General features: G+C 41.3%; 1 protein-coding gene across 1 annotated transcript in view; it reads left to right on the top strand.

Annotated features, from left to right (window-relative positions):
* The window catches only part of LOC105004254 (leucine-rich repeat transmembrane protein FLRT1-like), a 23473-nt gene extending 15609 nt beyond the window's left edge, over window positions 1-7864 (top strand). Inside the window, exon 3 of the mRNA XM_010861807.1 lies at window positions 6432-7864. Within this exon, the coding sequence (XP_010860109.1) occupies window positions 6432-6879 (448 nt within the window). The 3' untranslated portion in view covers window positions 6880-7864. The remainder of the gene's footprint in view (window positions 1-6431) is intronic.
* The last annotated feature ends 6249 nt before the right edge of the window (window positions 7865-14113 follow it).

Raw genomic sequence — 14113 nt, 5'->3', positions numbered from 1 at the left:
CTCATGATGTACTCTGCATATAAGTAAATAAACAGGGTGACAATATACAGCTTTGACGTACTCCTTTTCCTATTTGGAACCAGTCTGTTGTTCCATGTCCAGTTCTAACTGTTGCTTCCTGACCTGCATACAAATTTCTCAAGAGGCAGATCAGGTGGTCTGGTATTCCCAAATTCCCATGGGGAATGGTAACAGGTTTTATTTTCTTGGGCTCCCAAATCACTGCAGATGGTGACTGCCGCCATGAAAGTAAAAGATGCTTGCTCCTTGGAAGAAAAGCTCTGACAAACCTAGACAGAGTATTAAAAAGCAGAGATGTCACTTTGCTGACAAAGGTCCATATAGTCAAAGCTATGGTTCTTTCAGTAGTCATGTACAGATGTGAGAGTTGGACCATAAAGAAGGCTGAATGCTGAAGAATTAATGCTTTTGAACTGTGATGTTGGAGAAGACTCTTGAGAGTCCCTTGGACAGCAAGGAGATCAAATAAGTCAATCCTAAAGTAAATCAACCCTGAATATTGATTGGAAGGACTGATGCTGAAGCTGAAGCTCCAGTACCCTTTGGCTACCTGATGTGAAGAACTGACTCATTGGAAAACACCCTGCTTTCTGGGAAAAATTGAAGGCAGGAGGAGAAGGGGATGACAGAGCATGAGATGGTTGGATGGCATCACCAATTCAATGGACATGAGTTTGAGCAAACTCTGGAAGATACTGAAGGACAGGGAAGCCTGGCGTGCTGCAGTTCATGGGGTTGCAAAGAGTCAGACATGACTGAGTGACTGAACAACAACATTCTTGTTATTTAAATAATTTCTCTACTATATTTTCGACTACTGCATGCTCCTCCAAAAAATATGCATCAAGTAAAAAGTCACAAAACAGGTTAGGGAGTAACTATCTCACCTAAGGATTCTCAGCAGGCTCTGACAGCCATGGACAAAACTGTGAACTTGGTGAATTTTTCTATTCAGGTGACTTTTATAAAGCATTTGGGGAAGTAATCCTGCTAAGTTTAATGAGTGAAAAGTAGCTTAATTATTCTTAATTACTTCTGACACAGTATCTGTGTTTTAATAAGTGACTACAGAAAGCACAATGCTTTTACCCAACAGAATGTATAATGGGTTTGCAAGCCTGCTGCCTAAAACTCAGCATTCAAAAAACTAAGATCATGGCATCTAGTCCCATCACTTTATGGCAAATATATGGGGAAACAATGGAAACAGTGAGAGACTTTATATTTTTGGGCTCCAAAATCACTGCAGATAGTGACTGCAGCCATGAAATTAAAAGACACTTGCTCCTTGGAAGAAAAGCTATGACCAACCTAGACAGCATATTAAAAAGCAGAGACATTACTTTACCAACAAAGGTCCATCTAGTCAAAGCTATGGTTTTTCCAGTAGTCATGTATGGATGTGAGAGTTGGACTATAAAGAAAGCTGAGAGCTGAAGAATTGATGCTTTTGATCTGTGGTGTTGGAGAAGACTCTTGAGAGTCCCTTGGATCGCAGGAGGATCCAACCAGTCCATCCTAAAGGAAATCAGTCCTAAATATTGATTGGAAGGACTGATGCTGAAGCTGAAACTCCAATACTTTGGCCACCTGATGTGAAGAACTAACTCATTTGAAAAGACCCTGATGCTGGGAAAGACTGAAGGCGGGAGAAGAAGGGGACGAGAGAGGATGAGATGGTTGGATGGCATCACTGACTCAATGGACATGAGTTTGAGCAAGCTCCAGGAGTTGGTGATGGACAGGGAAGCTTGGTGTGCTGCAGTCCATGGGGTCGAAAAGAGTCGGACATTTCTGAGCCACTGAACTGAACTGACTGAAGCCTGCTGCTGCTGCTGCTCAGTCGCTTCCATCCTGTCCGACTCTGTGCAACCCTATGCACTGTAGCCCTCCAGGCTCCTCTGTCCATGGAATTTTCCAGGCAAGAATACTGGAGTGGGTTGCCATGCTCTCCTCCAGGGGATTTTCCCAATCCAGGAATTGAACCCAGGTATCCTGCGTTGCAGGCAGATTTTTTTTTTTTTAACCACTGATCCACCAGGGAAGCCCTTGCAAGCCTGAGCTAACCCTAATTTTCAAATCTGATTTCACAATTTGGATAACTTTTAAAAAGCCCATTCATGCCTAGACCTCACTTCAAACCAGTTACGTCATCACCCCAGGCATCAGTATTTTTAAAAAGCTCCCCAGATGAATTTAAGGCATAGCCCAGGTTGAGAACTACTGGGAAAGGACAATGAGGCAAGTAATGAGCGACCAGGGGGTAGCTCATGGGTATGCCCATGAGGCATAAATGAAGCCACACAGCTCTCTACTCTGTCAGAGAACTTGGCCTGTGTTCTTACAGAAAGTGATTTTTAAATTCCCCATCATGACCACCAAACCCCTACTCTGCAATTTTTCTTTGAATTGGAAATTTGGAAGGACCCCAAAAAGTTTTTCCATGGTTTCCCTCCTATAAAGAATTAAAGTACAATACTATCTATTCCTTGGGCTTCCCTGGTGACTCAACCATAAAGAATCTGCCTGCTAATGCAGAAGATGTGCATGTGTTCCCTGGGTCGGGAAGATCCTCTGGAGGAGGAAACGGCAACCCACTCCAGTATTCTTGCCTGAAAAATTCCATGGACAGAGGAGCCTGGCAGCCTACGGTCCATGGGGTCGCAAGAGAGTTGGATATGACTGAGTGACTCAATCACAACTTAGAATTTAGACTACCCAGAACCTGGGTCTCACTTTTTGCTGCTTCTCATTTCACCAGTCTGCAGCTCAGGGAACAAAGATAAGTTACACCATTCCTTCATTATTCACAGTTTGGATAATTCAAATCCAGAATAGCTTTCTACAACCGAATGAAGCCAGTTAGCATTTTTTTCTTACACTCAAGTGCCATCTACTGACAAAATGGGGGTGTGCCTCTTTTTACGCTAAGAAGGGGTATTGCCCAAAGAACAAACAGCATTTCTAGACACTTGTTTGTCTTAAAATCAGGGCTACATTTTTATAGAAATCAGATTTATAAAGACAAACTATATCAAATAAACAAATGACTGCCAAAAGCAGGAAATTACTGATTTCTCTTATAATACCATTTTGATTATCCATAACAACATGAAAGAGAAAAAGATACTTCTAAGAACAGGTACAGTTTTTGGCTACCCAGCTGATAATTGAATAAGTGTGTTTGTTTAAAAGAAAAGCTTGGCTTGCTCATTGTCCTTAGTTAACATTTTTATGTGACTTCTGTGCAGTGAATACTTGGAAAATCAGAAGCCTTAAAAAGCTAAATAACTGGGACTTCCGCAGTGGCCCAGTGGTTAAGACTCCACTTCCAATGCAAGCGGCATGGGTTGAATCCCTAGTCGGGGAACAAAGATCCCACATGCTGTGGATGTGGCCAAAAAAAAAGAGCTAAATAATTTACCTGAAGTCACATACTAGTAGATAGAATAGCCAGAGTTAGAACTCAAAGTCTTAATAAGTAGACTTGACTCTTGAGTTTACCATATCTTTCCTCAGCTGCTGTGCCCCTTGTACCCTCAATAGTTCCAGAGCCTTGGTTGCCGCATCATCACCAATTAACAGTCCATTTTTTGGGGGGAAAAAAAAAGCTACACACAGATTTTCTGTATAACTTTTCGAGATGTAAGCTGGATAAGCTGGTGTGTGCACAAAGTTACAGTCTCTCAGGGATTAATTTCAAACTGAATTTAACTGTGGATATCAATTTGAAAATTGTTAATTGTATTAACAACAGACTTATTAAGAGAAAATGTCTTTGCAGAAGCTTATACCACACTTAAAATGTATGAAGTGATTTTCCCTGGTAAATTAACCTATTTTGTTAGGTAAATTTAATTCCAAATTTTAAAAAAGTCACTTTAAACAAGCATGACTTTAAAATATTCAAAAGCACAAATACTTATGTATGTATATATATTATATGGTTTAGGAGATGAATACAAATATAAAATACATAAACATAAATATATACAACTATAAAATGTAAATATCAAAGAAAAAAACCAAGGACAAAATTTAGGCTAAGTGCCAGTAACCATGGGCTTCCCTGGTGGCTCAGATGGTAAAGAATCTGCCAGCAATGTGGGAGACTAGGGTTCAATCCCTGGGTTGGGAAGATCCCCTGAAAAAGAAAATGGCTACCCATTCCAGTAGCCTAAAAGATTAACCTTTTAGAATTAAATTCATCTAAAAATAACACTATAACAAACAAAAGGTAATATTGTTGTAAAATATGGTTAAATTCATTTGTTTCTTTCTGTTTGGCATAGCAATCATATGACTGAGACCACCATAAAAAATTCCAGTGAATACTAAAAAGCATGAAATAGAATACATTCACATGGCATGGAGATAGCATTTGGGTGGTATTTTTCAGGACCTTTTTTCCCATAAAACTTTTTCGCTTATTGCACTTCATAAAGAGAATGAAGTGAAGTGGCTCAGTTGTGTCTGACTCTTCGCGACCTCATGAATTGTAGCCTATCGGGCTCCTCCGTCCATGGGATTTTCCAGGCAAGAATACTGGAGTGGGTTGCCATTTCCTTCTCCAGGGGAACTTCCCGACCCAGGGATCCAACCCGGGTCTCCCAGATTGTAGGCAGACGCTTTACCGTCAGAGCCACAAGGGAAGCACTTAATGGAAAGTTGTTGACTCAGAGAAAGATTTTCAGTTCACAACTGTGATCCTTTTTTATTTTTATCAACAGTTGTTAGCATGAAATTTTTCAAATTGGTAGCCACAGTTAAATTTTTTTTTTCCTGATTATACAGCAATACCTGTTCAAGGTTGAAAACTTTGTGTGCTGAGAAACAAAGGAGTCATCCATAACTGCTCAATCAGAACCCATGTCTAGCCATAAGTTGTTTTTATGTATTTCAAATCAATTTTGTCTTCTATTTTCCCCATTTAACATTATTGTGTAGCTTTTTTTTTCTGTTTCTTTATTTTTTTTGTTTTATAAATATCACTATGGACCCAGAGATCTTAATTCATTCAGTGAGTTATGGTTATTTATAGTTGCTAGTCTCTTTTGATGCTCAAATTTCCTTAATAGGAGCCTCTCCAAGCTGGTTCCTGTGTTCATGGGACACAATTCCATTATCTCTATTTAAAAAAAAAAATTGTGGTAAAACACACATAACATAAAATTCACCATGTTAACCATTTTAAAATGTACAATTCAACATTAAGTATATTTGCACTGTTGTGCAACCAGCGTCCAGAACTTTTTCATCTTGTGAAACTGAAACTCTGTACCCATTAAACAGCTCATTTCCCCTCTCCCCTAAATCCCTGACAACCACTATTCTACTTTCTGTTTCTATGAATTTGACTACTCTAGACATCTTATATAAGTAGAATCATACAGCAGTTATCTTTTGAAGTGAAGTGTTTGTCAGTCAGTCGTGTCAGACTCTTTGTGATCCCATGGACTGTAGCACACCAGGCTTCTTTGTCCGTGGAATTATCCAGGCAAGAATACTGGAGGGGATTGTCATTCCCTTTTCCAGGGAATCTTCCTGACCCAGGGATCGAATCCGGGTCTCCTATATTGGAGCAGATTCTTTAACGTCTGAGCCACCAGGGAAGTTATCTTTTTATGACTGGCTTTTTTTCCCACTTAGCGTAGTATCCTTATTCATGTTGTAGCATGAGTCAGAATTTCCTTCGTTTTAAGGCTGGATAATATTCCATTGTAGGTACTTATATTTTGTATTTTGCTTACTCATTCATCAATCAATGGACATTTGGATTGCTTCCACATTCTAACTATTGTGAATTTGAAATGGGAGTATACCATGGGTGCATAAGTATCTCTTTGAGAACTTCTTTTCGATTCTTTTGAGTTTATACACAAAAGTGGAATTGCTGGATCATATGGCAATTGTATTTTTAATTTGGGGAGGACCACCATACTGTTTTCCATATCGTCTGTACCATTTATCCTCCCATCCACAGTGCACAAAGGTTCCAATTTCTCCACACTCTTGCTAACACTGTATTTTTGGATAGCAGCCATCATGATAGGTGTTCCACCAATCTCTGAACAATTCATTGCATTCTGGTTCAGATGTTCTAGCTTACTTTGCCCCAGACATGGACTTAGCCATTTTTTCAAGATTTTCACTGGAGGAGAAAAATATATGAATATAAAATAGAAGAAATCAGAGGATTAGAAAATAAGTCCTATGAGAAAGGGTTAAAGACCAATAGGTAAGACTTGGGTTTGTACTTTAAATTATCTTTTCAAAATAAAGCTTGTTTTCTAGCTTCAGAGGGAACAGAACGGTGCAGCAAACTTGGATGTTGCTCAGTCTGAGTTGCCTCGGCAGTTTGGAATGACGGTCACAGCCTCCTCTCACATCCTGTTTCCATGCTTTTTCAGGCTCCCAGGAACCTTAGCCAGGCTGGACCTAAAAGGCAATGCCATCCAGGATATTGCTGAGAGGGAGGTCAAGGATCTGAAGCAGCTTCAGGTTCTAAACCTCAGGAACAACAGGCTTTCCGCTTTAGACCTCAAAGCCCTGGAGGTGCTGCCTCGCCTCCGGCACCTGTATCTGGATGGAAATCCATGGAATTGCACCTGCAGTCTCCTGAGAGCCAGAGAGGTCCTGAAGGCCAAGGGCACAGATGTGAGGGGAGGACAGTGTGTGGCACCAGCTGAACGACAAGGGGAGAGCTGGATGTCTTCCAAGAAGATCATGAAGCAATGTGAGCATCACTTACATCTGACCGAGAAAAGCAAAGAGACCAAAAAGAAACCAAAGCTGGAGGAGCACGCCAGCATCAGAATCAATGTGGATGATGATTATTATGATTATGAGATAGATTAAGGATGAGCTTTGTTTGCAGTTTAGAAAAAGATTTTGTTTCTTTCTTTCTTAAAAGTAGACCTCATTTTTAGAGCAGTTTTAGGTTCATAGCAGAATCGAGAGCAAAGTACAGAGATTTCCTGTATACCCTCTACCCCTACACAAACATAGCCTCCTGCATTACTACATGTCCCACCAGACGTGGAACATTTATTACAGTTGATGAACCTGTATCAGCGCATCATAATCACCTAAAGTCCACAGTTTACATTGGGGTTCACTTTTGGTGTTGTGCATACCATCAGTCAGTTCAGTCACTCAGTCATGTCCAGCTCTTTGCGACCCCATGGACTGCAACACGCCAGGCCTCCCTGTCCATCACCAACTCCCAGAATTTACTCAAACTCATGTCCATTGAGTCAGTGATGCCATCCAACCATCTCATCCTCTGTCATCCCCTTCTTCTCCCACCTTCAATCTTTCTCAGCATCAGGGTCTTTTCCAATGAGTCAGTTTTTCTCTTGAGAGAAGACTTTTTTTGAGAGTTCAAAAGTATCAATTCTTCTGTACATACTATGGGTTTGGACAAACATATAATGACATGTATTCACCATTATAGTATCACAGAGTAGTCTCACTGCCCTAAAAGTCCTCTTTGCTCCACAAAAAAATGCTTTTTAATGTTCAATCTGTTAAGCAGAAATATATAATACATTTAGATATGCAATAAGTTTAAATAAGTTTTTCTCTTTTTTTTTTATGAATGAAATGACAGTTAAGTTGAAATGACGGTTAAGATAAGTTGAGGTGGAAGGAGTAATGTAGAAAAGATCAACGTTCAGAAGAAGATGTAAATTCCTACCATGTTAAAAGTAATTTGTGTTTTATACTGAAACCTAGACAAACAGTAATGCCCAATAAAATCGCCATCTAACTTCCTGCAAATTTAGCAGATCGTTTTCTCAAATAAAAAGTGATGATTTCATATATGAAGCTGGTACCTAAAGGCCTATACTATACACGTTTGCTTACAAGAAATAAAAATGGACTCTAACTTCAAGCAGGAAAGAATTTATTGAAAAGATTGGGACTAGCTCACAGAATCAAAGGAAAAACTGGAGCATATGGTAAGGATGGAGATCAGGTTGGGCCCCAGGGAAAAGAACGTAATGGAGAGTCCCTGAGCTTTTTCAGGGTTCTCTCTGCAGAACGAAGTGTTCCACTATTATCAGTGTTATTAATAGCTCCCCTCTTCTCAGGAGTCACATCCTCAGAGGGAGAGACTAATTGTTCTAGCTTGAGTCACATGTTTGCCTTTAACTAAGGGACAGAAGCCAAGGCTACTTTGACAGTCTCCCCACGACCAAAGGGAAATCAGAAAGGGAAATGTAAACTGGCAGTGTAATTACCACAGATGTCCCTGTACCAGGCTTCCTGAAAAGAGCATGCTTTAGTTACATTCAATTTTCTCAGGGGACCATAGTCTCTGCTGTGCCTCCCTTGTGATTATCTGCATGCATTTGAGAGCTGCCTGACAGAGGATATAGGTGTGACTGTGGGATAATTTTCTATCAACCTACCTGTGAAAATGTGCTGTGTGCTTAGTCGGTCAGTCATGTCTGAATCTTTGCCACCCCATAGTCTGTAGCCTGCCAAGCTCTTGTCCACAGGATTTTTCAGGCAAAAATAATAGAGTGGGTTACCATTTCCTCCTCTGGGGACTTGTGAAAATGATCTACTTGCAAATAAATTTAAAACCCCATCAAAATCAGCTGCTGTTCTAAACAGTAAAATTTATCAGCTATAGTTTTCTACAAAGATTTTCATCAAAATTACAAAGAAAGAAACTGTAGCGATTGAGTGGATGAACAAAGATGCCCATAAGAAGCTAAAACTTTCTCCAGAATGCTATGTTTTAAGTTAATCTTTTGGCACATTTTGCATTACTTGCTTTATATCCATATTTTCTCCCCCCCAGATCTTTATAACATTGATATTCCTTGGAGAAGAGCCTACTAATATTGTTGTTTCTAGTACTCCTTGGCACATTGACAGGTATCCCAAATACATGTGCACAGATGTGCAGAAATCAGGGAAGTCATATGGTTTTCCTTGCCATTGTGTGGAGCTTCAATTCTTCTAATGAGTTAGACCACAGTTCTCTCTAACAAAGATGAATGATGCTTTGTGTGTAATGATTTATATGATTTATAAATGATTTATACTCGCTGACTGCATGGATATTGATAATCAGAAGTCTCACGCAATGAGGACCTTGGGAAAGAATCTAGTCTTGTACAGGTGAGGGAGTTCAGGCTCACAGGGGTGAAGTGACTATTCAGTTCAGTCGCTCAGTCATATCTGCCTCTTTGTGACCCCATGCACTGCAGCACACCAGGCCTCCCTGTCCATCACCAACTCCCAGAGTTTACTCAAACTCATGTCCACTGAGTCGGTGATGCCATCCAACCATCTCATCCTCTGTCGTCCCCTTCTCCTCCGGCCTTCAATCTTTCCCAGTATCAGGGTCTTTTCAGATGAGTCAGCTCTTCACATCAGATGACCATTGTGACTATTGGGTCCTCACATATAGGAAGTGGCAGAACCAGAACTTGATTGCATCCAGGTGTTTTGACTTCAGTCCAGTACTCTTTCTACTATAGCATTCAAAACTACGTTAAGATTCCCTTAGCACATTCTACTCACAATGTCTCGAGTGGTAATAGGTTCAATAAAGTATCTGTATTCATCTGCTTGGGCAGCCGTAACAAAATACCACAGGCTGGGTGACTTAAGTAACAGAAAATCTGTTCTGGAGGCTAGAAGCCCAAGGTCAAGGTGTTATAAGGGTTGGGTTTTGGTGAGGTGTCTCTCCTGATTAGAAGAGGACTGTCTTCTCACCATGTCCTCACATGGCTTCTTCTCTGTGTGCACACACATGGGAAGAGAGATATCTCTGACATCCCTTCTTATAAGGACACCAGACCTATTAAATTAGGCCCCACCTTTGTGACCTCAATTAACAGTAATTAAGGGCTTCCCTCATAGCTCAGTTGGTAAAAGAATCTGCCTGCAATGCGGGAGACCTGGGTTTGATTCTGGGGTCAGGAAGATCCCCTGGAGAAGGAAATAGCAACCCATTCCAGTTTTCTTGCCTGGGGAATCCCATGGACAGAGGAGCCTGGCAGCCTACAGTCCATGGGGTCGCAAGAGTCAGACACGACTTAACTGACTAAATCACTACCACCTCCCTAGAGGTCCTATCTCCAAATACAATCACGTTGGAGGTTAAGGCTTAACATATGAAGGAAACTTGGGGACACAGTTCAGTCCACAACAGTATTTATCTAACTTCCTATCTATCTACCTACCTACCATCAATTTATCTCAATTTCTGACTCTTGATTAAGTTTGTTGATGAATTAACATAAAAAAGAAAAAGAAGGTTGAAAGGCCAAGGAAGGGAAATTCTAAGGCCCAATTATTACACATTTACACTTAATGTACACATTTTAAAAGATCAGACAATTATGTATTAATCATGGAAAACAGCTAGTGACCAGGACTGAGATATAAGATGAGTGAAATTGGGAAGGAGAGACGAAATATGGAATATAAGAGACTGCTTCAACTGGAAGGTGAATGTAAGTGGAGCTGGGGAAGGGGTGGTCTTCCTAGCACAGGGTACATTCAATGCCTAGGAGAGAATTACTTGGTAGATGAAGGTAGATAAAATGTCAGAGACCAGTTTTTACTCTGTTAATTTTCAGTGCCTGTTTCCTCATGCATAAGATGGGGATTACATACAACCTCCCAGAGTTAGTTCTTTCGAATTAAACCTAATATATGGAAAAAAGATAACTCCATAATTTGCAAAGCTGCCTCTACAAATGGAGACCTTGCTCTATACCCCAACTGTCAATCATATGGTGGCATTTGTAAATGGTGTCCGTCCACTAGGGCTTTGCAGTGGCCAGCATGTATCCATACTGCAGGCCCTTCTCTTCCCTCGCTAAATCCTCCCAACAATTCAAAACACACCTGTTTGGTCCTACCAAGCCTCAGAACCAAGCCACTCACTGCCCGATCACACTCCTCCTACTGGTTGCTCCCTCAGTAATACAAATCATAGTGGCAGCCTATGTAAAGCCTATTTAAAGGTGCAATTTTGGAGAAGGCGATGGCACTCCACTTCAGTACTCTTGCCTGGAAAATCCCATGAGCAGAGGAGCCTGGTAGGCTGCAGTCCATGGAGTCGCGAAGAGTCGGGCACGACTGAGCAACTTCACTTTCACTTTTCACTTTCATGCACTGGAGAAGGAAATGGCAACCCACTCCAGTGTTCTTGCCTGGAGAATCCCAGGGATGGGGGAGCCTGGTGGGCTGCCGTCTATAGGGTCGCATAGAGTCAGACACGACTGAAGCAACTTAGCAGCAGCAGCAGCAGCAAAGGTGCAATTTAATGCATCTGGTAAGGGCTTGACTGTTCTTAGATAAAAGACCAGCCTCCCGCTCAGCCCTTGGGGAAGGCGATGAGAAGTTTATCCTAGTTTGAAATCTGAGAAGGAAAGACTGAAGTGAATAATCTGAAAATGAGGGAAAGAGGGCACTGGTTTCTCCTTTCCGGCACACACTCAAGGTCACACGTGAATACACGGCTTTTTATCACAGCTGATATTTTCATTCAGGACCATTTCTAGTTTCTACTCAGAACTGCTTAGAATTCATAAACTTTACAGAGTTTTTCCTCACAGACTTTATAAATTTCTGTTATGCCATATGTGTAATAGCAGGAAAGTGTAGACTTGTATTCTTTTGATGTATAGGATTTCAGTCTATGCCGTGGCAAAGGGGCTCAGGAGTCTTTTCAAAAATCTTTGGTTTGGTTACATCTGTGAATGCCTCCCTTACTTCCAAAGGAGGAGACCCATGGAGAAACTGGTTTGAGACAGGAACTGTGTCCTGGTTTTAGACAGGAACTAAGGCTTTCCAGGTGGCTCAGACGGTCAAGAATCCACCTGCAGTGCGGGAGACCGGGCTTCAATCCCTGGGTCAGGAAGATCCCCTGGAGAAGGAAATGGTAACACACTCCAGTATTCTTGCATGGAAAATTCTACGGACAGAGGAGCCTGGTGGGCTACAGTCGATGGGGGTCGCAAAGAATCAGACATGACTAAGAGACTGTCACACACACACACAGGTTTTCAAGGCTGATGCTGAGAAAACCCTTTTTCCTCTGAATGTGAAAGTTGCTCAGTCATGTCCAACTCTTTGCGACCCCATGGACTATAGTCCATGGAATTCTCCAGGCCAGAATACTGAAGTGAGTAGCCTTTCCCTTTTCCAAGGGATCTTCCCAACCTAGGGATTGAACCCAGGTCTCCAACATTGCAGGTGGGTTCTCTACCAGCTGAGCTACAAGGGAAGCCCAAGAATATTGGAGTGGGTAGCCTATCTCTTCTCCAGGGATCTTCCCGACCCAGGAATCAAACCAGGGTCTCTTGCATTGCAGGTGGATTCTTTACCAACACTGAGCTATCAGGGAAGCCTCCTCCTCTGAAGGTATCCTTTTCTTTCTCTAAAGGTTTGTTTGCTTGTTTTATTAGATCCCATCATTGAAAAAAATGCTCTGGTATTGAGGCTGTAGCAAAAATGTTCCTTCTCATAAAACAGCCGTGTGTGTGTGTGTGTGTGTGCGTGTGTGTGTGTGTGTGTGTGCATAGGTGGTGAAGGTTGGATATAGGCATCCATTGACATTTGACTGTTTCATCCCTTTTATATATAGGTTATATAGAATTCACCAGCCCTGAGAAACTGAATAATAATAGTAATTTTTGTAAAGTTCTAGCTTAACCAGGAGTCATGGTTCAGTTATATCATTCATTACTTGATTAATTAGATATTTTGCTCTTCAGTTCAGTTAAGTCACTCAGTAATGTCTGACTCTGTCACTCCATGGACTGCAGCATGCCAGGCTTCCCTGTCCATCACCAACTCCTGGAACCTACTCAAACGCATGTTCATCATGTCAGTAATGCCATCCAACCATCTCATCCTCTGTCATCCCCTTCTCCTCCTACCTTCAATCTTTCCCACATCAGGGTCTTTTCAATTAAGTCAGTTCTTCACATTGGGTGGCAAAAGTATTGGAGTTTCAGCATCAACATCAGTCCTTCCAATGAATACTCAGGACTATTTCCCTTTAGGATTGACTGGTTTGACCCTCTTGCAGTCCAAGTAACTCTCAAGAGTCTTCTCCAACACCACAGATCAAAAGCATCAATTCTTCAGCTCTCAGCTTTCTTTATAGTCCAACTCTCACATCCATACATGACTACTGGAAAAACCATAGCTTTGACTAGGTGGACCTTTGTTGGTAAAGTTATGTCTCTGCTTTTTAATATGCTGCCTAGGTTAGTGGTCAACAAGAGTCCGAAATGCAGTACTTGGATGCAATCTCAAAAACGACAGAATGATCTCTGTTCGTTTCCAAGGCAAACCATTCAGTATCACAGTAATCCAAGTCTATGCCCCAACCAGTAACACTGAAGAAGCTGAGGTTGAACGGTTCTATGAAGACCTACAAGACGTTTTAGAACTAACACCCAAAAAAGATGTTCTTTTCATTATAGGGGACTGGAACGAAAAAGTCAAGAAATACCTGGAGTAACAGGCAAATTTGGCCTTGGAATACAGAATGAAGCAGGGCAAAGACTAATAGAGTTTTGCCACGAAAATGCACTGGTCATAACAAACACCCTCTTCCAACAACACAAGAGAAGACCCTATACATGGACATCACCAGATGGTCAACACCGAAATCAGATTGATTATATTCTTTGCAGCCAAAGATGGAGAAGCTCTATACAGTCAGCAAAAACAAGACCAGGAGCTGACTGTGGCTCAGACCATGAACTCCTTATTGCCAAATTCAGACTTAAACTGAAGAAAGTAGGGAAAACCACTAGACCATTCAGGTATGACCTAAATCAAATCCCTTCTGATTATACAGTGGAAGTGAGAAATAGATTTAAGGGCCTAGATCTGATAGATAGAGTGCCTGATGAACTATGAAATGAGGTTCGTGACATTGTACAGGAGACAGGGATCAAGACCATTCCCATAGAAAAGAAATGCAAAAAAGCAAAATGGCTGTCTGGGGAGGCCTTACAAATAGCTGTGAAAAGAAGAGAAGTGAAAAGCAAAGGAGAAAAGGAAAGATATACCCATCTGAATGCAGAGTTCCAAAGCTAGC

This window comes from Bison bison, unplaced genomic scaffold (genome assembly GCF_000754665.1).
Source record: "Bison bison bison isolate TAMUID 2011002044 unplaced genomic scaffold, Bison_UMD1.0 scf7180017864473, whole genome shotgun sequence".
Lineage (NCBI taxonomy): Eukaryota > Metazoa > Chordata > Mammalia > Artiodactyla > Bovidae > Bison > Bison bison.
This window is presented reverse-complemented; position numbering and strand designations above follow the sequence as displayed.